Source organism: Cydia splendana, chromosome 6, assembly GCF_910591565.1.
Source record: "Cydia splendana chromosome 6, ilCydSple1.2, whole genome shotgun sequence".
Classification (NCBI taxonomy): domain Eukaryota; kingdom Metazoa; phylum Arthropoda; class Insecta; order Lepidoptera; family Tortricidae; genus Cydia; species Cydia splendana.
The window spans coordinates 7,159,732-7,184,298 of record NC_085965.1 but is presented as its reverse complement, the minus strand read 5'-3'; the positions used below and the strand labels follow the sequence as shown (position 1 = coordinate 7,184,298).

At 37.6% G+C, this 24,567-nt stretch overlaps 2 protein-coding genes and 1 long non-coding RNA gene across 3 annotated transcripts in view; 1 reads left to right on the top strand and 2 right to left on the bottom strand.

Moving 5' to 3' along the window:
- LOC134791337 (forkhead box protein K2) overlaps positions 1-1,580 on the top strand; it is an 80,936-nt gene extending 79,356 nt beyond the window's left edge. The window contains exons 10-11 of the mRNA XM_063762353.1: positions 684-780; positions 1,424-1,580. Of these exons, the coding sequence (XP_063618423.1) occupies positions 684-780; positions 1,424-1,456 (130 nt within the window). The 3' untranslated portion in view covers positions 1,457-1,580. The remainder of the gene's footprint in view (positions 1-683; positions 781-1,423) is intronic.
- A 6,196-nt stretch (positions 1,581-7,776) lies between these two features.
- LOC134791838 (uncharacterized) lies at positions 7,777-9,783 on the bottom strand. The gene is made up of 2 exons (XR_010144342.1): positions 9,524-9,783; positions 7,777-7,990 (listed from the first exon to the last, which is right to left on the bottom strand). It is a non-coding gene; the product is annotated as an uncharacterized LOC134791838 (long non-coding RNA).
- A 6,687-nt stretch (positions 9,784-16,470) lies between these two features.
- LOC134791274 (ubiquitin carboxyl-terminal hydrolase nonstop) lies at positions 16,471-24,034 on the bottom strand. The gene is made up of 7 exons (XM_063762261.1): positions 23,587-24,034; positions 22,916-23,151; positions 21,647-21,812; positions 19,856-19,966; positions 18,821-18,960; positions 17,586-18,227; positions 16,471-16,783 (listed from the first exon to the last, which is right to left on the bottom strand). Exons 1-7 carry the CDS (start codon positions 23,704-23,706, stop codon positions 16,729-16,731), a joined length of 1,470 nt encoding a protein of 489 aa, XP_063618331.1. The 5' UTR covers positions 23,707-24,034; the 3' UTR covers positions 16,471-16,728.
- Positions 24,035-24,567: the final 533 nt, after the last annotated feature.

Here is a 24,567-nt window from a genome sequence, read left to right as displayed (position 1 = left end):
CATACTAGCTAATGTTTACTTATTGTTCACGATTGCTTTTGTGGCGGCTGAGCGCTAGATCGTCGATCGGGGACCCGATGAATGGACATAATGTTAAGAATATATCATGATTATTTTTCAAGTCACATTTTTCAGGAGAAAAATATAGCTATAGTGTGTGTAATGTAAATTTAACAGACTCACTTCGCTCAGTGGATCTGTATTTATTTATTTATTCATATTGTTCAAGAGTGAGTAGAGGGTAATGTCATTCAATCAGTTACACGCAGCTATAAGTGCGACCAAGATGGCGAATCACGCGCTACGATCCCGCCATGTTTTCCCGACTCCCTCCGAATTCTTCCGAAGCGCTCCGAAACCTATTCAAATCGTCTCACTCGCTCCTCGCTCGTCACGCTCGGCCGGCTTATTCGAATCATGAGTGAGAAAGAGCGCGCAAGAAACACTGAGATAGATGAGCGACTGAGCGAGTTAAATCATCAGTGAGTTGAAGAGTGAGCGAGTTCAATCAAAAGATTCATTCAAATCACTCACTCGTGAAGGACACATGCTGTCTAACGATCGCCTTATTTTGGATGACGATCGGAGTCAGCGTCGAGCGTGCGTTCCGTAGCTCTCGGTTTAGGCTTTGATTTTTTGGATGAAGTAGTAGACAGATTGGTTTAGAAGTTCATATGTTGCAGGGGCAGATACTCGGGCGACATGGAGGCGCTGGCCGGCGAGCTGGTGATCGAGGCGGCGCCGCTGGAGCCGCCGCACAAGCGCCATCGTCATCGCGACGTAAGTACTTGATATTTTCTTTTAGAGAGTCTGCGTCTAGTCAACTATGGCTGATGCTCAACGCAACGCAAGCGACACCATTTTCCATGGTTATGACTAGTTAAACTCAATAAACGGTAGTATTAGAGCTCGGAGCAAGAACTCACTTACTAGTGCATCGACCGGCGATTGCAATCGGGTCACGGCATATACAAACAGAAATATACGGCCCGTGAAAGCCGTGAAATTGCAGACCGGGTCGAATCACGCCAGTTTTTTCACCATGCAAATAGTAACGAGACTGTCCTAGGGAGTACCTAGTTTGGAAAACGGTCACTCAATATCCCTACAGTACGGTTACCATCAGTTTGTCACTGACATAAACGCCGTCGAGAACGTAATTTACTTTCTATACATCTCGCTCGCACTCGCATATTAGTGCAAACGGGATGTGTAGAAAGTAAATTACGTTCTCGACGGCGTTTATGTCAGTGACAAACTGATGGTAACCGTACAGGTTAATCGTGTTCGCGGATTTTGTTACAGTGTAATAGTGCTCCCACCCTTGCAGTTATATAACATTGTGTGTTATAATTATAACTGGCAGTGTAGGAGCACCATAAGATAAGTGTTCGGTTGAATGATTAATTGTGCATGTTTGCAGGTGTCGGAGGCGGAGGAGCGGCGCGCGTATTGACGCGCACCCGCCCGCCCCGCGTGAGGATTGTACTTCCCCCCGCACACCACACAAAAACCACACCACACCACACTAGCCATCACACACCACCACTCCACGAACCAACCGAGCTCAGACCATCGCAACCCAGTAGGCTGTCCTAGCATACGGTTGTGAAAACGTTTCTTAGGAACCTCGCCTTTCTTACTAGCAGAGTATTTTGCGTCAAATTACATCCATTTAAACGTGGTTCGCCAGTCTCGTAGTACAATCCTCAGAAGTACGCTCCGCAGTGAAGTGCCGACCGCTCTGGACCGTTGGTTTGGAACGTGGTTCGACCCGGTACGGTGGCAATAATAAGGTGATAGGGTAATTTAAATCTGGAATATCGATACGCATAACCGACGAGGGAACGCTGTGGACAATGTTGAGAGTGATTTTAGTTTACGCGTAAGTAATGCAGTAGTATGATCTACGGATGTCATTTTCGTTTGTTTTTTTTTTAAATAGTTCTGGACTCGAGTGCGTAGTTTGACAGTTGTAAAAGTCAGTTTGACTTTTTTTAATTATACGCTTGCAGTGACTATGTGTTGTCAGCTTCAAAAATATGCAGCCGGCGGGAGGCCGTATATTATATAAATTTTATTCTCGTATTTCTGAAGCTGGCTTAAACATTTTAAAATTAAAGTACTAAGTGCAATGATTTATTATAATTTATTGATAAGTTTAGTTAGAAATAAATGTGTAACCGATCATTGTTGCTTATTTGATTAGGAACTACTTAAATTAATAGAAACTCATTTGTAGACGGAATAACATTTTTATTTAATCGATCGAATATTTTAAGTGCTAATTTAATTTTTTATGTCCTAAAAGTGTCGTTGAATGGTTACTTAGGGTTTAGTTACTTTGTGTGTATCTGAGCCTTCGTCGCATGTTAGGGATCGACAGAACCGATCAATGAAATTATCGAAGTGGTAACCTTCAAAAGAGATCATTAATAAAGTTGTTTAAAATAATCAATGAATTTGGCACGCGAGTACAACATTTTTACGAAAAGCGTTTTCGAGTTTTTCCCTTTCTAGATAAATTTACAAATGCGTAATTTAAATATTCCCCAGTTGAAGTTTGTAAAAATGAATTCTTGTAAAGAATTTAATTATTACAATAAAGTAATAACCTAAGTCATGAATTTGGAATCGCCTTAAATACGGCCATTGTATTTTTATCCTATCAACCCTTTCGATGTAAGCATTAGGAATAAAATTAAAGCAATAGAAATATTTTTGATGTCTCAAATTATAATAACCAACGAAGCAATTTAGTAATAAAATGGCTGATTCATTTGCATATAGCAAATCTGTAAAGCAACGTATTTATCTTCGGTCAGTCGTGTATGGCCCCTGAATCTTACAATACATTTGAAATGTCTGAAGCTCCAATGATGCAAAGTTCAAGTCAGTAGTAGTAGACGTTGGGCTTTACTACTGAGTGTAATTTAAGACATTGCGTGCTGATCTAACGAATTGATATCATACAGTTTGCTTAGATTAAACTAGTCGGTGGCACCTTAAGTTGAGTACTGTCAGGCAATTATGATATTTTCATTAGTTATATGTTGGTATATATCATAATATAAAATACAATCGTTAAATTTTAAATTATATATATTGATTTCGCTACACAAGACAGTTGAAAACTTACAATGTAGTCATAATAGAAGTAGGAACATTTTTGCCAGTAATTTGATCGCGAGCAGGCAAACTAATTTAATAGATAGGTGAATAACGAAAAAGAAAATTCTAGCAATTGCAGCTACTCGTATGCCCTAAGCCCGGCGTGCCACCACAAAGGTTGGGCGTACTTTACATAGATAGAATATTTTTGCTTGAATATTGGCTGTTGTGGCCGCGCATTGACGTATACGTAATATCTAGGAATAGCCTTACGGGCAATAAAAATGGGGCATGAATGGAGCCTGTACAGCGGTGTGACACCTCTACAACACGATTGGTTGATGAGTTCGCATCACGCGCGCGATTGGTCGCAACTAGTTGCATTAGACTGCACGATTGGCTCGAATTCGTGAATGACACCGCTAAACTAATACCATTTTTACTGCCCGTAAGGCCCGTCCTTAGATATTATACGTCAAATGTGACCGCGTCACAAAAATTATGCATTGCCAAAGCAAAACTGATGGTGTTGCCATCTAATTCTGTGTGTAGGGCTCCCTATCTTTGTTGATACTGTCACTTCCTAAAGCTTCAACTTTCAAAAGAACGCGGGGTTCCAAGAGAAATATTATGCTCGAAATATTTATATCTCGAATTTATTGCATACGTAAATAACGTTGCAAATGCCAGAATTTTCTATACTAGTTATTATTATTTGTATAATTTGTCGTATTTTAAAGTCTATATTCATATTCAGGTATTAGTAGGTATATAGTTTATGTAAAGCTACGCAATCAAATAAATAGTTCCTTTATTTTGCCACGTAATGCAATTAAATAGGTATTTTAAGGTCCTATCCTGTATTTGCCTGTACTTACTTCACTTTCAGAACGAAACAATATCTTTATGAACTGCCGGCCTAGCCAAGGTTATCCGCTATCGCTTCGACAAGGAAAAGCATTATGTCTCTCTATCACTCTTCCATATTAGTGTGACAGTGACAGTTGCGTTTCGATCGATACGGAGCGTTAGCGATTGGCATCTTGGCTACGCGGCCTGAGCCTCCTAAAGCAATGTAGATAGGTACAAGAAAAAAGCTGTTCTATTTTTAAATATGTATTAGCGAAATAAGTAGTTATAGAACCCCCTGAACACTAGCAAAAGAATCAATGAAAAACTGATCTTTCCAATGAATTACAAAATGGTAGTACTTACCTTAAAATGTTTTATGCTGTGTATAGTTTCCGGTGAATAGAACACTTATGTTTGTTACATTAATTTTGATGTTTTGTGTTTTTTTTTTTTGCAACAGAATAATCTCAAAGCTGTTCACTGTCACCGATACACCAACTCCATGGTACATATTAAGCTTATCACTGGTAAATAAGAATGAAATATTCTTATACATAAAACATTTTTATAGTAGTCAAGTATCTACTTCATCGAATAATGTGGAAAGAGTGTATAAATAAATGTTCCGGTATACAAATATGTGTGGCAGTTGATAAAATAGTAGCATACATCCACATAAGTTCAATCTACATATTAATGTAAGAGAATTGGGTTATGACTGGGTGCGACGGACACTTTCTTTATTTTTCACACCTAACCTAACAATACCTACTGTGAAATGGTATAGATATGTTTTAATTTGTATATGTATATGAATGACGTCGATCAAATTAGTTACAAAAAATGGCCGGCTTACCAGATTATAATGTCGTATTTGCTGTATTTTTAATTATTAGGTGTCTTAATCCAAGTTTGGTTCCCGAATTGACTTCTATTTCAAAAATTTGAAAGAGCCTTAATACCCGCCGCCGTTTTGCCACAGGGCAACATTTGTGTTATATGACATTTAGATATATATGTAGTTGCTAATAATTTGGCACTAGAGCGTCCTTGTTTCAGTATCTCAAAACGGCGCCTTATGCGATGACCGAAGTACATAACATCAACTATCAAAATTTCTAATAAATGGTAAGGCGGCTTGAAGAACTTGTGATTTAGTATGTATTGCACTTACGTTCGTGCGAATGCTGTCAACATTTTAAAGTAACGTTAGCTGTAGAATATTTTATTTAGCGTAGGTGTATAGGCGGGATTGAACGATGAAAGATTATTTTAGCATTTAAATATATGTGAATTATGTGAGAGGCTTATTTGGCGTGATTCCGTTTTTGGTCCCGTCTCGTTTTGTATAAATCGTAGGTCGGTAGGTGCATGGATTTATGTAGTTTTTCGCTAATTGTTCGCGGGTTATTCACTGTTTGACTCCGTTTTTACGGATTATCTCATTTATCGGATTGAGTTTGAACATTGTGATCGTTTCAGGACTATTTGTATGAACTTAGCCAACGTGTAAATATCGGAATAACAACAGTTTTAATGCAAATCACTCCTTATTAAATAGGTACCTAATGAATATTAGTGAATCGTATCCTTATCGAGGAGTAAAAATATCTTGAAATTTTTAGTTCAGAAAGAATGTTAACCTCCGTCATATATGACGTTATCTTTGAAAAGGGACCTTATTGTCGTTGGCGCTTACGCCATTATTAATGATGCTCCGATATAAATACAATGACGCGCGACGCTGTGCGGCGTAAGCGCCATCGACAATAAGGTCCCTTTTCATAGATAATGCCCCATATATGACGGCTAATAAGAGCTATTATAGTCATCTCAACCCGCGAATGTTAATAACTTTTAGCTAAGTCATTAAGCTCTTGGTTATGTGAATCATTTTGTTCTGGTTATTTGGATTGAGTTGTGCCTCAAACAACATACACGCTTTAAAGTAATTTTACTTCGCTTTTCAGCCGTAAGCACTTGACCGAATAGCCATATAATGACCTGAAATCAAACTATGTTATACCTACGCGATCCTTGTTCTTAAAATATCATGAAATTTAAAAGTAACCAATTATCGACCAATGTTGCTTACCTTCTCTAAGGTATATCAATGCGACGCAAACGTCTCAAATTTTTGGGAAATAAATTGTGCGTGGGTCATATTATAGCAAAATCGACTCAAGTGCGTAAGTCAGTTTTAAGTCGATTTTCGCTCGGACGATTTAATCGGAAAGTCCTTTTAAGGAGGCAAATGACTGAAAAAACACGAGAAAGGACTCTGTGCTTGTTATCAACGCTTTGACAGTAACACGTAGCTATGAAGAATATACCGGCCCATCAACTTATTCTGGCTGAGTGATTATTGTGACGTTTCTTGGTAAGCAATCATGCCCATAAAACAGAGGTTTGGTGGATTTATAATCCAGAAGGGCTTATATGGTCGGCTCTTTATCATTTGTCACCATGCCTGTCACGTTCTAACAAATATGTAAGTGCGAAAGTGACGCATGGCATGACAGGTGATAAAAATGCGACCATGATACCGGTGCAGCAAAACAAGTTTTATACAGCTGTCAGAGAGACGAAAACTTGGCATAAAATAGAAGAAAAAGTTGATAGGCCTATAGCCACACTTACGCATGTATAAATATGTATAAACATATATAAGAGCTAAAGGTAGATTAAGTTCGCAACTAGCGTATGATTATAAGGCATTTAAAATGCCAATAATACTTTCGTGTCTAAAGTAATGTATTTAGTGTATGCTGGTATATAATTAATTTTGTTGTGTATATTGCATACTATAACTCGGGAAGCTTCTTCCGGATGGTTGTACCAAGACACTTGTCTGATTATTGACAAATTTTAAGAAATAAACGTATTTTAATCCTTCATAGGGTTTCATTTGACTCCTCTTAGCACCTCAGTAGGATCTGGATTTAACATAATTATGAGAATTTGAAAAAGATTGTACACAATGTTACATTACACAAGGCTTCATTAATTGTATGTATTGTGTAAAGTTCAAGATCGAGAGCCTCTCGCCGAGCCTCGGCATCGCTCCGATCCAATCGGAGAAGCGCGAGACGAGAAGGGAGCAGCATGTACACACTCGTTCTCGGCCTGTCTTGGGGCTCTCGACGAGTATGTACCGCATGACAGTTAATGCTTATGGCACTGTGTGACTCATACATTAACCATTTGAACGCAAAGAACCTTTAAAGGAGTCGTAAGTAGTCGTGCCCGTGGCGCCAGGAACGCTTATAAGTGCTATGGCGTACGTTCTCCGAGTAACATTTAATGTTTCCAGTACCGTTTATATTTGCTAGAGAGATTTTAGATTAGATTATGTACACGCCGTACATGACGTTCTTGGGTTTGACAGATGGCGAGAGAGTGAGACTCTTGACAAATCAGGTACCTACCACAAAATATGGCGCCTTGTAGCGCCATCTACAGCTCTCAAAACTCGGTTCAGGCGCAATATGTGTACTACCGTACGGTGAAGGAATTTAATTTCTTCAGTGCCATTTCGCAACTTGTCAGTGACCATAGGTCGTTAACTTAATATTTTGTAACCTATTCTTAATAAGTAATAACATTGGTCCGAAAATTTGAAAGTAGATGACCTTAGAGGATATAACCAACGGAGACGCCATGTCTATAATTTTCGGTACAAAATAGTCTGCCGTTTTTTGTCGACCATTGGCCGCCTATTTTCGACAGATGGGAACGCCACCTCTCTCCACCACACTCCGTTGGTTATATTCTCTAAGTAAATGACAGCCATAAAATAAAACCAGATGTCATTTATCATTAAAGTATTTATTTCCATAATGATAATCGACGGATGTATGACATTTAACAGCAGAAATTACTTGATTTGGATTATTTGAACATTAATTTTAACAACAATTGTAACGCACATTCAGATTTCAATCATTGGAATATATTGTATTTTTAACATCAAAATCATTGTACAACAAGACATTCTGCTTAAAAGCTAGTTGAGGAGAAGTTGTCGCTATATGTGACGTCCCACGGCCAAAGGTACCTTATGGCGGGTATGGAGTTATGCATACCCCAGTAATCTACAATAAATAAGCTATCGATAACACAAAAGATCAACCTTCTAGGTTGCGTAGTTACAGAGATATGATTTTTTGAAAATAATGTTGTGAAATGAGCAACTTTACGATAGAGAAGTTTTAAGTTTAGCCGCCTAAAAAACTATGTTCCTGAAGTAAGTTACATAGTTGACTACAAATAATAATGCCTTATATATCTGAGATTAAAAAAATATTGCGACTTGTTCTGTAATGCAAATAGAAACTTTTGATATCGACTGATTTATGTGTATACTAACCAATCTCTTGAAAAAAAAGTTTTATTTCATTTTCACGATTGATTGCAATGAGCTCTCAAGATTTAAATTTTATCTATTAGAAAACGACACTGACAGACAGTTTAAGCAAAAAACAATACCGATTTAGAGGTGAAAATGTATTTTCTGACTTTTTCATATAAAATCACAAAATTGAATATTTTTACTTTTAATGTGACACACAATCAATTTTTCTGAGCACATATGAAAGAAATTCTGTCATTCAAATAAAATAAATCCTAAAACCCCAACTAAATACTATATTTAACCCATTATGCCACTTTAAACTTACATAACAATAACAGTATTTGCTCCATACATTTACGAAAAGGTACCTTATGGAAATAAATCTAATAATACATCACTACAAAATATCAATCATATTATAGTTTATCTTTTATGAATAGAAAATATTAATTTACATTAAACTGCCCCCAATTTAATTAGTTCTTCGTCATAATAATCTTAAAAAAGACCAATAATTTGTATGTAATGAAAAGGTACCTTGTGGTCAAGTTACATGATGAGGCATGATGATGATGGAACAGTTAGGATAAACTAATAATATTTTGGGGTTAAGATGGTATAAATCGTCTATTTCTTATCAATAATATATTTCGGTTGCTATTGAAGATAAGCGGCATTGAGGTTCAATGACCTCAGATATTGCATAAGGTAATGCGTCGGGTATTGGCATTTTTCAGCAAACCAATGGCTGATTTACTGCATGCGACCAAACCAAATGAAGATTATTCTAGTTAAGAAAGACTTGACGAGAGTAACTTTGATATAATAGCAGTCTATTTGGATTTGTGATGTCGGTCTATGTACGGTTATTATATTTGCGAGGCGCCCCAACCAGAACTGAAATTATCAAATTAGTTTTGCAGAATGCTAATACAGTTCTCTACCAAACTTCTTTTCCCGTATTGACTAGTTTTTTTGGGACTTTTCAATCTTTTTTCCATAAGGTACCTTTTCTACTAAACTCTGAGACGACATTACTAGGCTTATAACTAACTTATAACAAAAATAAAAACAGGTAAACAAACGTTACGCATTAAGGTTTCAGATCACACAATAAAAAAAAATTGAGCATTTTTTCACCTCTTTACAAAACATTTAATATCTCCGAAACTAGAAACCCTCATAAGGTACCTTTTCCCGTGGAACGTCACATATTACCTGTAATGTTTTATTTGTCGAAAGAAGTAGGTACTTAAGGATTAGGGACTCTCAGACCATGACTATACAAGTCACAAGCCCCCAAGCACATGTGATAGTTGGTTTATGAATATAATCATATACCCAATATTGTGAATCCCGAAATGGCTGGTAGGATAGGGCATTACTTGCCGTCTGTTAAGAGTAAAGTGGACGGCCTGGCGAAATCGCGTTTCCATACAAACTTAGTCCTCATTTTCCTCTCGGTTTCTATATAATATCATAGAGTAATATAAGTAAATAAAGAGTGATAACTATATACATCAGTTTTCTTACCAAAACGCGAGTTATTTCGTAGTCGACATCTAACGTCAAGTAGTGGAACTATAAGTACCGCTACTTGACACCAGATGTCATAAGTGTCGCTACTGACGAAAAATGTACTACAAAAACAACTAATATTATAAGCAGAAGGAGTTAGACATCCAGTTAATCCGGTTATAATATTAGCTGAAAATTGTTGAGCATTAGAGGGTACTGATAAATTCCGCTCCTTGACGCTAGATGTCGACTACGAAATAACTCGCGATTTGGTAAGAAAACTGATGTATGGAGTTAGCACTCTTTCTTAACTTATATTACTCTATGATAATATAGAATTACAAGTCAAAGATACATAAAACATAATCACATTTGAGGCATAATTTCGGGACCTTCAAAATATTGTGTACATGACTCCTATTAGCATACCTAGATAAGAAGGAACAGGCTAGCTCCGTCAGAGACCAATATACATTCAAGACTTAACTAGATATACTTATAGTGGTTATTTTTTCATTTTTCATATTTTACATATTTATCATATTTCCTAATATGGCTTCCCAAGATACTTCTAAATTAGGCTCGGATCATAACCGCTAATGTAATTAAATGCAATAAAATTGGTTGAGAAAGCAATACTTGCAAGTGCTAAAATAATTATAAGGTCAATGGAGAAACACAGATATCAGAATAAAAGAGATGGAGAGTTTTATAGGTGTGTTAGAGTCTCTATTTCTTAAATATAATTTCCTGATTTTTTTTCTAATCGCATTCATGTACACATAGAAAGAAATTGGATAGGTGGAATACCGCCCTAAAGCCTGTTCAGGAATATATGATCACGCGCCATGTTGCGGAATTTCACTGGAACTAATTTTTTCATAATATACTGAACTGTCACTCTATACATGAGAACAGCAGCGCCCTCTTGACAATGATCATATATTACTGGTCGGACTTTAGTGTAATAGCGCGTTCAACATTAAAATTTGGTGGGCACATCTCTTGTATTTTGATATCTATGGCTAAAAGGAACATAGGGCCTACCGCGAACCACGTTCGACCTGTTGCCTCCCTGTCTCACTTACGTACGAATTTACAAGTGCGACACAGAGGCAACACGTCGAACGTGGCTCGCGGTAGGCCTTCAGTGAACAGGACCATAAAGGGGTTAAGCAACAATCTTATGACAGAATAAGCGCATGTAACCTATAACTTAACGCCACTGACGACTGAGATCATAATGCTATCTCCTTTACCCTTGTTAAGACCAACCAAGAGCGAAAGAGATGGCATTATGACCTGATTCGCTTACTTTTGCGGCAAGTATAATAAACGCGGAAGCCTATTTCTAATAAATGAAGTAGAAAAGAGCTTTCCTCATATATTACAAATTGCAAACGTCAAATTCATCTTGTTCATTGTTAATTTGATTTGAGGTAAGTAGACAATACACGAGTTTACACTTCAGAATTCTTTGAATAAAATAGGAAATGTCTTAGAATAAATACCCTTCACCATTCATATCGACGTAAGTATATCAAAATTGCCCAAGTCCTCAAAACTTGGTACATTCATATGGGCGTTTTCTAAAATAAATACTGATAACCTGATTCTTACAAATCTGGACTATCTTGGGCTCATTCTATTCAGAATCGTCAGCATTCTCCATGCTACCATTAAAAAAAGATGTCCCAAAATATCCGTTCAATTGCGTCACCTTAGTGTAAAAAAAAATCTCTTGTACATTAACGTAACTTGTGGAAACTAAAATTTAACACACAAATAAAGGACTTTTTTGCATCACGATTGAATAGGCTAGTGATTCTGAGTTGGAAGAACCCAAAAATATCAGGATCTGTGCGAAATCCTGATATTTCAATATTTTTTTTATACAAAACGCTCATTTACCAGTAAAAATACTCAAATCGTTATACAAATATTTTTCTAAGATTTAAGCAAGTTTGATATCAAAGTGTTTTTTATGTCCAATCATTAAAATATTAAACTCAAAGTAATCTACTTTCCGGAAATGTACGTACGGCTAACTATATCCTAATACAAGTCATAAATATTAAATATCACATTAAGCTAATGTCAGTTCAGTCGAAGGTTCACTAACTACTTAAACCAAACCAATTATATGTTTAATAAAGACAGGACGCTTACCACGAGAAATTTAGTACATTTACCCGCCTGTTCCTATCTCTATCGCACGCGCGTTATTAGCCGTTATATAAAAATATAACGGCAACAAAGACCCGAATAAAAAATATTTCGTTCAAATATAATAGCATTATATGTTCTACTAACATTAACGTTTATTTTTATAGTTTAATAAAAAAAAATTACCTACATAGCCTCGTGCCGCCCAAGAATAAAAACGCAAGATCAGCTAAAACGCCCAGTGTGCAATATAAAAGCCATAATATTTCGAAGTCGTAACTGCCCGCGCACTTCAAACATTTTTTTTAATAAAAAACTCAAGCAGATTTTTTTTGTTCTGGCTATATGTGAATAAAAATGAATACATTAAACTGAATTTCACCTTCGTATCTTTTGTTAATTTAAATGCAAATTGGCTTTTAAAACTGACATCTGATAAACTTTTATGTACAATGTATTGTACACTGGGCGTTTAGCTCTGAATTTAATTTCTAAAGTCTGGGCAGTTATGCTGAGTGTCACTTTGTACAATGTATTGCACATTGGGCGGCACGAGGATAGTCTTGTAGACTAAAATTATGGATACCTGGTGTCTGAAATAAAAATATATTCATTTCATTGAATTTCATTCATAAACTTCATGCATGAGGCTGCTTATAGGTATTGCTGTCCCGCCCATGATGCAAGCGGTCAATGACACGGTGCGAGCGGTACAGCAACAGCAATATAATTATGCGCGTGCGATAGAGATAGGAACGAGCAGGTCACTGTACGAAATTCCTCGTTGTAAGCGTCCTTTCTTTACACACGAACGTGACAGACAAGATGTTATTAGCAGACTGCTAAATAATACATAATGCAAAACTTCAGTTTAAGATGTTTCTACGTAATAGTTTAACTTATTGACAGCACACAAGTCACATGTAGCCGCCGCTAAAAAGACGCTCCCATACAACTGAAGTTACCCTCCCATTTTAAAACGACATGCTTAAATTACATGAAATTTGGCCTGAACTACAATACTCGCTACAATTTCTAGCTAAAGTACTGGTCGAAAGTATTAATTTATGACCCATTTCGTAACTGGTCACAGTGACAATCAATATGAAAGTGTCTAGAGACCTCATACTTTGTCACAGTGACAATCAATATGAAAGTGTCTAGAGACCTCATACCTTGTCACAGTGACAATCAATATGAAAGTGTCTAGAGACCTCATACCTTGTCACAGTGACAATCAATATGAAAGTGTCTAGAGACCTCATATATTATCACAGTGACAATCAATATGAAAGTGTCTAGAGACCTCATACATTGTCACAGTGACAATCAATATGAAAGTGTCTAGAGACCTCATACCTTGTCACAGTGACAATCAATATGAAAGTGTCTAGAGATCTCATACATTGTCACAGTGACAATCAATATGAAAGTGTCTAGGGACCTCATACCTTGTCACAGTGACTATCAATATGAAAGTGTCTAGAGAACTCATACCTTGTCACAGTGACAATCAATATGAAAGTGTCTAGAGACCTCATACATTGTCACAGTGACAATCAATATCAAAGTGTCTAGAGACCTCATACTATTGTTAATGTGACAATCGATATGAAAGTGTCTAGAGACCTCATACCTTGTCACAGTGACTATCAATATGAAAGTGTCTAGAGACCTCATACATTGTCACAGTGACAATCAATATCAAAGTGTCTAGAGACCTCATACTATTGTTAATGTGACAATCGATATGAAAGTGTCTAGAGACCTCATACATTGTCACAGTGACAATCAATATGAAAGTGTCTAGAGACCTCATACCTTGTCACAGTGACAATCAAGTGACAATCAATATGAAAGTGTCTAGAGACCTCGTACATTGTCACAGTGACAATCAATATGAAAGTGTCTAGAGACCTCATACTATTGTTAATGTGACAATCAATATGAAAGTGTCTAGAGACCTCATACTATTGTTAATGTGACAATGGCAAGGTACAAAATGGGTCATAAATTAATTCTTTCGACCGTACCAAACATAGATAAATGTTACGTGAATGTGCTTGACTAATTTCATGTTATTGTTTTAATTTGAGATCGTAACTTGGATTGTATGGGGGCGGCGGCGGCATTTTGTTTAGTACTGGAATCTCGGTAATTAAAAAAAAACATCTGAATAGGTATATCTAAATATCACGTACGTGTGCTTTAAACACTATGTATGAAAATAAGGTAATGTAACTAAGTACCTCTGGACTTATAATACTACGGATATTCACGAACAACATAACATTACAAGGATCCAGTGAAATGCAGACGTACATCGAGGTAGTTTAAAATTTTGTTCAATACTAAAAAGCGTTCGACATGTAAAATATAATTGATAGTGTTTAAAAAATGTTTATACTTGGTCAAGCAGATCTTGTCAGTAGAAAAAGGCGGCAAATTTGAAAAATGTAGGCGCGAAGGGATATCGTCTCATAGAAAATTTGAATTTCGCGCCTTTTTCTACTGACAAGATTTGCTTGACCATCTATACATTCGGCAATAATTAAGGTAACAGTCAAGTGTAAAAATATGGGTGCATAGAACTTACTCAAAAATAAGTCCCATGGTTCTTAATTCGCTGACATAAGAGCTATGAGACATATTTTTGAGTATGATGAGTGCATCCATATTTTTACACTTGACTGTACTATACATTTCATCATTCATATAAAATAGCTACAAGAAAATTAAAATCATAATTTAAATTTGCAACAATAGATACAAAGCAAGTTAAATTAATTAAAATAATAGTATTATAATGAAAATAAAATATTCTTGCCTTTGGCTCGGAACATAATATAATAATTCGCGTCGTTCTCACTTAAAAGGCACCGCTTTGACAGTTTTCTAAAATTGAGATGTCAGTTACCATGCATATGCACTTTTTGAACCGTTGAAAAAGTGGTACCTTTTGCGTAAGAATGACACATGACATGCAGGGTGATTTTGATATGTCTGAACATACTTTGAGAGATGAATATGTAGTACATACTGAACAATTTTTACTATGGAGCCAACACCGAAATCGCAAGAAAAAATCTGCGAAAAAAAAAACATAATATGGTTCGCCGAAATGTATGAGGCAGCAGATTCTTTTTTTTGGGGTTGACCCCATAGTAAAAGTTGTTCAGTATGACCTACGTAGTAAGTATTGACCCCTCCAAGTATGGTCACACATAACAAAATCACCCTGTATATATTTCCATTTTCCAATCTCTGGGTCTTTACAATTACATATCATCGCCCACACTGTTAACTGTACATCGGTGGACCTTATGCATTTAGTAATAAGGTCCACGAATGTACAGTTAGGAGTGTTGCTGTATGTACCGACGCGGAAATTCTACGAGGATACTTTAAAGCTTAAAACTAACAAATTCGTGAACCATTTCGCAGAAAACATCGAACTAGAAGATCATTTTCAAACATCTACCCACTAATATCACGAGAGGAAACATGACTTTTATATACCAGACGTGCGTCAATAACATTTACCATCACTCATGAGGTTTAGCAATTATTGGCTAGGCCCCAAGTGTGTGTAATGGCATATGTTATTGATACACGTCCGTTATTTAAAGATTACAACACACCTAAAAGTATACTTCTTGTATAATTATATTCAAAGCATATCCTAACTTCCGACGCCCTTATACATGTGATTGCACATGGTGCACGTAGCTTGCGCATATTGCATTCTGCAACTCGAGCATTTACCAACAGATGGACCTTAAGGCTTTGTAATAAGGCTTACGAATTGTCAGTTAACCATGAATCTAGTATTAAACTGGATTGGGCATGAGTGGTGGGGATAACTGACAGAACGGGATAGTCTTACGTATCTTTCAGTAGGAGTAGCAGAGAAAGCGCTATTATTGTTTGTCCTTATCACAGTCTCACATATTTTTTGTTCCCCACCATTTTTTTAGTATGGATAATGGTGGGCAACAAATAAATTCGACCAATCATAGTGTCGCATTTGCGTATGTTTTGTCCCTCACGGAGGCACGCGTATACCACTTCTATACGATCCTACCTTCTATGCAGTTAACAGTTGACGATGGCCAAGTACACTTTGTAATATAGGCCCCGTGCATGAACAATAGGGGGCAGAATAGGATCCGTCAGATTTTTGGCGCGAGGCGTAAATGTGTCGTTTATGCTTCCGATGTAGCCCACAAGATGGCAGAACCTACTATGCACAAGAAATCGTACCGACGAGAACGGTAGATGGTAGCACTTGCTTTGGCAATGTACATGTGCACGGTCCCTATTGCTAGCGTAAGTAGCCTGCACCTTGTGCAATCACAATGTACACTATTTTGCCATAGTATTAAGCACCCATGCTTTATCTATACAAAACTTGAAACATTACATTGTTTTTTTTTTACTACTTCATTTCATTATTTAACCTTGATATAAAAATTATAAAATACAAAAATGGTAACTAGACACTTCATAGAAAATCCGTTTTTTTAAGCCTTGTTTATTTAGGTTAATTAATGTGTTTTTATGTATTATTAAGTAAGTTTTCATCATGTATATATTTTTTATATTAACCGCCGATGTTTACTTTAAAAAATGAGAAAAATATATTATATATTTATATAGCAATGATGGGTACTCAATACTTTTGACGAAGGCCGTAGGTCACACCATAGTATTTAATATACGTTAACTTATAAGTTCTCACATTCATACTCCAGAACAGTCTTGTGGTAGAAGAGGAGATACCTGTCGAGTAAAAAAAAAAACAATTAAAAATAAATGCCGTTATTGTAAACTCTCATCAACATTATTATAGTTAATAAGTTTGTTATTGTATTTTTTAACATTCGTGTATTAGAAAAAGATAAAACAAATTTTAATATATAAATAAGTATAGGAATTTTAGGTTCTATGAGTATGAGAAAAATAAACAATAAGCAAGGCAAGACTTTTTTATGGATTCGTTGGATACGTCAACCAACAGACCGAATCAAAAAATTTGGATGGATGGAAGTAAGGTTAACTGCAAAAAGAAGGGTTATGAGTCTCAATATATATATATATGTGTGGGGGCGGGTATGTTTGTATTGCGTGTTCCACCATAGCCTCAAAATTACCACGTTGGTGACATAGATAATATTATTAACCAACTTTTAAAACGAAGGCGGTAACACGCGTGCTGAGTTTCAATATCATTTAACTCTAACAAAAGCCGGCCAAGTGGGAGTCGGACTCGCCCACCGAGGGTTCCGTAAAAATTAAACTTTTTATTTTTTGCATATATAGTTTTCAGATATTTCCCTGTACTTGTAGTGTAAGACGATATTACTTGCCAAATCTCATAGTTCTAGGTCAACAGGTCATTTTTTTCACAGCTTCAAGGGGCTGTAGAACAGAGTAGGTATATGGTTTTAATTTCAACTCGATACCTCCACGCGTTCCCGAGATAAAGGGTCTTGACAGACAGACGGACGGACAACAAATTGACCCTATAAGGGTTCCGTTTTTTCCACTGAGGTACGGCACCCTAAAAATAATAGATACATACCCTTCGCTATCTAAAACCTCCCTGAGCGAGGCCCTGGTGATCATGTGGTCGTCGCACTTGAACCAGCTGCCCTTCATCTGGCGCACGTACGCCGTGTAGTGCCCCGCGTCCAGCGACCCCAGGTGGTTCACCACCGCGAACAGCGAGTACCGGTTATCCTCGAACACCCCTTCAGGCGCGTTGTTGTTGTCCGCCGCCCCGCTGTCAACTGATCGGCGGTGGGACGACATGAATGGAGTCATATCTAACTCGGCCGGGAAGGATACGAATGTGGAGATTTTTCTGTCGATCTGCGACGAGTGCTCGAAGCGTTTTAGATGGAAGCTCGCTACTATAGGCAGCGTTTCGAGTGTCAACTGTTTTGTCGATTCGCGGTACGCTCGGCAGTTTGAGCATTTAATCTTAGCTCCGGATCCGAGGTGTTCGGCTCTGGTGAATCTCTCTAGACAGGCTTGGAGCGAGCCGGGGCCGGCTACGTCTAGACTGATGTCCCAGAAGGGGTCGATGGTGGTGGAGACCCCGGAGCAGGAGGTGCAGACGACGTCGCTCTGCAGCCCGCCCGTGAAGATCTGGTCGATGATGCAGTTGCATCGACCGTTCTCTTTCTTTTCAGTGTGCTCTTCGACGCCATTCATGCAATGTCTGGAAAATTCATAATCAACGTAAGTCAAAAGACTAAGATAAATGCGAATGCATATAACTGAGTTCTAAAATCCTTAAAAATGTGTCCACTGAATACCAAGTAAATCGTATATTTGCGTAAACGCCATTATATCCTATCGCCTTAAAGATGGTATTCCGCCACCTGTCAAATTTCTTGGTCCAATGTGCATTGCGTCTCACTCTATCATTAAGTAAAATGTGAGACGCCAATACATCACCACCCAGAATACCACCCTTGGAAAAAAGCTTCTGAGATAAAAATATGTTTGCCAGCGACATAGAGAGCGCTGTACGGCATCATTAGTATTGTATCTGAATTATCAAACGTTATTTAAGTTGTAGTTAAGTTAAAATTAGATCAATGATCATGCATAAGCGAGGCTAAAAGCCAAACTGCGAAGAAGGCCCTTATTGCCTGACTATAGCGCGCTTCTGTGCGAGGCCGAAGGCCGAGCTACAGGAGAGCAGAACTTGGTATCGAAAGAATGGCCAAGTGTGAGCGTAGTTATGGAGCAGTTCTCAGGTAGCGCGCGTCCAAACTGTGGCGGGGTCACAGCTGGAGTTAGCGTCACCTGTGCAGCACGTCCAGGGTGGCGATGAAGAACTCGTGCGCGTCCTGCTGCTCGTAGCCCGCCAGGTGGCGCGCGTGCGTCCAGATCAGGTGCAGCAGGCGGTGCAGGGTCAGCGGGGTCTTCGCGCCGGAATAGAACTCCTGAAATGAAAAGAGGAAAATTAAAAACTTCCAGCTAAATTTTCCTCATTTAATCTCAATACGTTTTTAGCTGCATTCTAACGCCTAGAAGCTTGTTCAAACATGCGATCCGTAGCCCTTGGAAAAGCCCTCGGTCTCCAGTTGACGCTATTCGCTCCATAAAGCGCTCATACAATGTGAACAAAGCCTTACTTATACTCTAAATGAAACTGAACTCAAAAGAGCTCAAAACGCCGGAAGGCCATGCTGTTTGCTGTCATGGATAATAACTAAGATCAGCAGTTTGACATAACAGCAGGGTAACTGTAAATTCAGTCCGTAATCAGGTATAACATCTGTTACAATCAGTTATAACTCAGTGACATTATTTTGCTGAGTCAGGTAAGGAAGGTCAAGCAAACGTCACAACTGTTAGTGCCTCAAGTTACGTAAGTTAGTTAAATAGATATGATATAGATGTAACATTTTAGCTCATGCCCCTTTTCTATATAAGTACTTATAGTGAAGTGTTCGAAGAGACGATAAATATTTGAAATTTGTAGTATGACGTAGTTTGCGGCCTAATTTAATTAACTGATAAGTTTGATTAATCCTGTTTACTTATGAAGATTCAGGAACAGGTTGTTAATGGGAATATAATTTAAAGGCTTCGTCACACAGGCGCGTTTTCCGGGCGGGGCGTGAGCGAGGCGCGCCGCTTTTACATATAAAACGCTCACGCCCCGCCCGGAAAACGCGCCTGTGTGACAGAACCTTAAGCCGTTTTTGTGAACTGTATGCAACTACCTTACTTACTTACTTTCTTTACTTACTTTAAACTTAGGGTACTTTCAACCCCTGTTGACCGTGTCTGTTTGTAACCCCTGTTTTAGGTTAAGGTTTTTACTTTATTTACCTGGAACAGTTTGGAGACCTCGCACACCAAGCATTTGCCGGAGCCCTGGGACTTGCACTTGTGCTTCTCACCGAGGAAGTAGTCTCGGAGAAGAGGCGTGTGGATCAGGGCCTGAAAATAAACATTTTTAAGCACAAGCGCGAAGCATCTCAGTTTCAGCTTTGAACATAAAGTTATTGACAGAGCGAGCATGAAGTGGCGTTTCAGCTGGGGCATAATGTTTTCGTGTGACCGTCTGGTTTGCTCTACAGGTCGCATTTTTCAACCGATTCTGATTTTTTTTTATTTACTCAATAAAAAATACAGCAATATAGTTTGTCAAAGGACTGTCTCATTTCAATCATAGACAGAGAGAATCATACTATCTTTGTTTTACACTAGTACTAGCAACCAAAAGAAAAGGATGAGTAGGTATAGTTTTCCTGGTTCTTACTGACTGACAAATTGGTTTGACCAACTATATCAATTAGGAATTTTTTTTCGCCAAACTGCGTGACAGTTTGTTGGTTTTTTTGAGAGCGTATTCGATAATCATATGGTTTTTTTGTCGATATCGTGGCTAGAATTGATAATTTCATGATGTGGCAATCATTTCATGAAATTATCGGTTGGCCACATCATGAAAAAGTCAAACCTAACCGTACCATGAAGTTATAAATTCTAAAATGGTATTTCATGTTCTTGTGTCAGTATGGAGGTGAGATTTGGGGGTTCGCAAGGTTCTATAGCTCACAGAGCCCGTAATTTTATAGTAGATTGCAATTTCCTATTCACCTTCATTTAAATTCATTAATAATTCGAAAAAACTATGTTGATAAAACAATATTGATAGTGACTTTGATTGTTTTCAAATAACTAAACTGATTCAATTAATAATTGAGTCAGTTTCAACGACGCTAAACGATGCAATTGCGTTAAATCAACGCTTACGAGTACATAATTCCATTCAATTACCAGACCAGCTATACAATGTTGCAGACAAACTTAAAAACAAGACACTAACACATTCAGTGCCAGCGCGAGGTACGCGCTACGAGCATAGCCGATAACATGGGAAAACCCGTATGTAGCGAAAAGCGCTTAATGCGAACTGAGAACCCGCCTAGCGGGTCGCTGGTAGTAAATGCGTTAAACCAAATAATAGATAGCTCGTAACATACGAGTAGGTAGTCAAACAAACGTAAATAAATGTATATTTGTTTTGTTTGACGACCGGTCTGGCCTAGTGGGTAGTGACCCTGCCTATGAAGCCGATGGTCCCGGGTTCGAATCCTGGTAAGGGCATTTATTTGTATGATGATACAGATATTTGTTCCTGAGTCATGGTTGTTTTCTATGTATTTAAGTATTTATATATTATATATATCGTTGTCTGAGTACCCACAACACAAGCCTTCTTGAGCTTACCGTGGGGCTTAGTCAATTTGTGTAAAAATGTCCTATAATATTTATTTATTTATTTATATTTAGACATGAAAATGATACGTTTTCCTCCCGTCCCTGTAACTTGTTGACAACGTGGTTTCCTGTTATTGATGCTTCTTTGTAACTAACTTTGAGAACATTATTGTAACTAACTTTAAAGACAATATAAGTTCTTAAAATTTAAGAAATCAATCAATTTGAAATTTGCTTGCAATAATTCGTTTTGTTACAACATAGCCAGGTAAAAAGTATCCTATACAACCGAACGCAACAAGAAAGATAAGAGCAGAACCCAACCTTAATTTCAATATCGGCAATAAATCCGGTTTCGTTCGGACATAATTATAAACACATTATATAACGCACCTGCACGATGCAGTTCATGAAGCAGGTGGAGCCCAGGTTCTGCAGCCCCCGCAGCCCGATGGTGGTAGAGGGGCTGATGAGACGCCGCTTGCGGAGGCGCCGCAGCGCCGTCGCTTCGTTAGCGTTCGGCAGCCATGGCATGAACGGCGCGCCGATGCCAAGGGACCTTGAAGACAAACACATGTTATAGGTACATTTGAGTTCTAAAATATTTTTATATGCCCCAAGACAATGACAATAAGGTCTTGAAAATATATTTTTGCTATGTTGGATTGTAAAAGATGTTTGTGAACTTGACTGTGCAGCAAGCTGCAAAATTGGATGATGGATTAAATGCTGTTATACAATTAAGCAAGTGGCTTCCAAAGCAGATGTTGTTTGAACATTGACTTGCTAAGAACTGAGTCTTCCTTTAGGATTAGGCTGTCACAACCAAAATGACTGTCATTAATTTAAAATTTTACTAAACCCAAACATTTGACATATCAAACATCTTTGTACTAAATTATAGTTCGTTTTTTTAGCATTAGAAAGAACTTGCAAGAAGGTAAGCGATTTTGACAAATCTTTTAATTGAAAAACGCTTTTTGAAAATCAAAATTTAATACTTATGAAAGCAAAAGAATATAAATGATCGTATTAGATTCATAATTGTTACATATTTGCCGTAACTTATTTTTAAAATGTGTTTTTCAATTAAAAGACACATCAAGATTGTTTACCTTATTTCGAATGCTAAAAAAAAACGAACTATAGCTAAAGAAGATCAATTATTTAACCAAAATCTTAAAAGTAAACCCTAGATAAGATAACTCTTTGAAAACATCAGATAAGTGCCCAAATTTACACATCATTGCTGATATCAAAGGTTAATGTAGGTTATCTAGAAAATAAAGATTGGCTTTGGTGCTATCATATTTAGAGCAGGGTTTCTCAAATTTATAACCCCAAATAGCTGACATAAGCCATGTCTTGTCTTGAATCCTTTATAATCGCTGCCAAACCCCTAGTTTGCATACCTCTTTTTGAGAATCTCTAGTGCATATCCTGAATATTTGCACTGCAAACCATAATCTGTCTACCTCTTTAAGAAATCTTCTAGTTATGTGTAAATTAAGCATACATCTTATGATGATTTAGAAATACATTTGTAGGTACTGTACTAGGAATAATATTGTATAAATTAATGATTTTGTATCAGTATTTATGTCCATGTGCATAGGTAGGTATAATACCTACTATCTAAGTTTTATTAGTCTGATCACTTACTTTGCTTCTTTTAGCCGATGACTCAAAGCAATTTCAGCCAATTCCCTGTCATAAATGTAGTCCTGGCATTGAGCACAGAATATATTTCCATAGCTCAAATCAACATAGAGAAAATGCTTTTTAGTTTTTGAGTGGTCCTGGATGTGGCCCCCATAGCAGGCGAAGAATATGCAGTGAAGGCAAGAGTGCATGCGGGGCCCGGGCTGGCCACATGTGAAACACAGACATGATGTGGCCTGAAAAAAAAAACATAGTCAGGCATTGACATTTTAACCCATTTTTATTAATTTTTTTGTTTCAAGGTTTATTCTTTTGTTTTAAGATGAACATCACTAGAAGTTTTGTTAACATTAATAAAGAAAGATTATATCAATAATATTCTTATAAATTTCGTTGCAAGCGAGTCACGACATCACGCCGCATATCGCACGCGACAAACACAATGCCTAACATGATCAGCTGTTTTGAGGTCAAAGATTACGAATCAGCTGATAAGTATTTAAACAGCTGATTACTCTTTATTAAAATATACTCAGCTAAATCCATGCTAAATCTTGAAAATTCAGAGCATTTCATTGTTTTCTGAGCCTTGACAATGTCTTGAATGCGTGTTCTTATAGATGTAAATGTGCCTGCGAGATATACAACGCCAATCACTTCTCAACGCTTACCTTGTATCTTCTAGCTTCTAATGAGGTGCAGGACACGAAAAATGCATGCACTATTTTGTAAGGATTAGATCCTTTGGCTGCCTTAAAATTATTCAAGTGAATGCATCCATTGTCATTCATATTCTTGCTTGTATAACACCGGCGACGCAAAACTAAATTTTCTACGTCGCAAGCTTTAAACCAAAATCATAATAACACTGACCGAACACGTTTCAATTCAACACAAAAGAAAATTCTTGGAAAAATAAAACACGAGCTTATATTGATGTGAATGTGAAGAAGAAACAAGAAGCGTTTGCGTTATTGCAGGGCTACGCAAACGCAAAGCGAGCTCCGAGCTCTCAAACGACCATGGGTTGGGCTCGCAACTCGCAGTCGCTAGCTTTGCTTTGCTTGCTGAACCGGGCAGTCGACTCGATTCGTCCGAGGCTAGCGCAGTCGAATATGGCACGGCGTGAAGCACGGACGGATCCACAGAAGAGAAGGGGTCGCGCGCGGGCGGGGCGAGGCAGCCCCAGCAGTGACGTGAACCAGGGCTGTTTCACTTAGAACTACCAATATGAAGTATGGGGGCGTATGTCTTGTCAATGTATCTAGAGATGTCGCCGGTAACGGCAACAATTTTACCCCTCACCCACTTGTTTTATTTCCTGGTGCAACATTTCACGGTGCTCAGCGTTTAGTTATACGCAGAAAAAAAGCGGTGTGGTAGTCTGTTACGGCTATCAGTATTTATGGTCTGTAAAACGCGGAAAATTTAAAAAATATAAGCGCGATGGGTTATCGTCCCATAGACAATCAGAATTTCGCGTCTTTTTCTACTGACACAGTTGTTTGACCGGCTATACTTTTGTTATTTTTGCTACATAAAATCATATTGTACTGGCATAATGTCACTGCAATGAAATAAAAAAATACCTAAACTGTCTTTCAATTGTCTTTTTGACTTTTTACTAGGTAACCTGATTTTCAAAACAAACA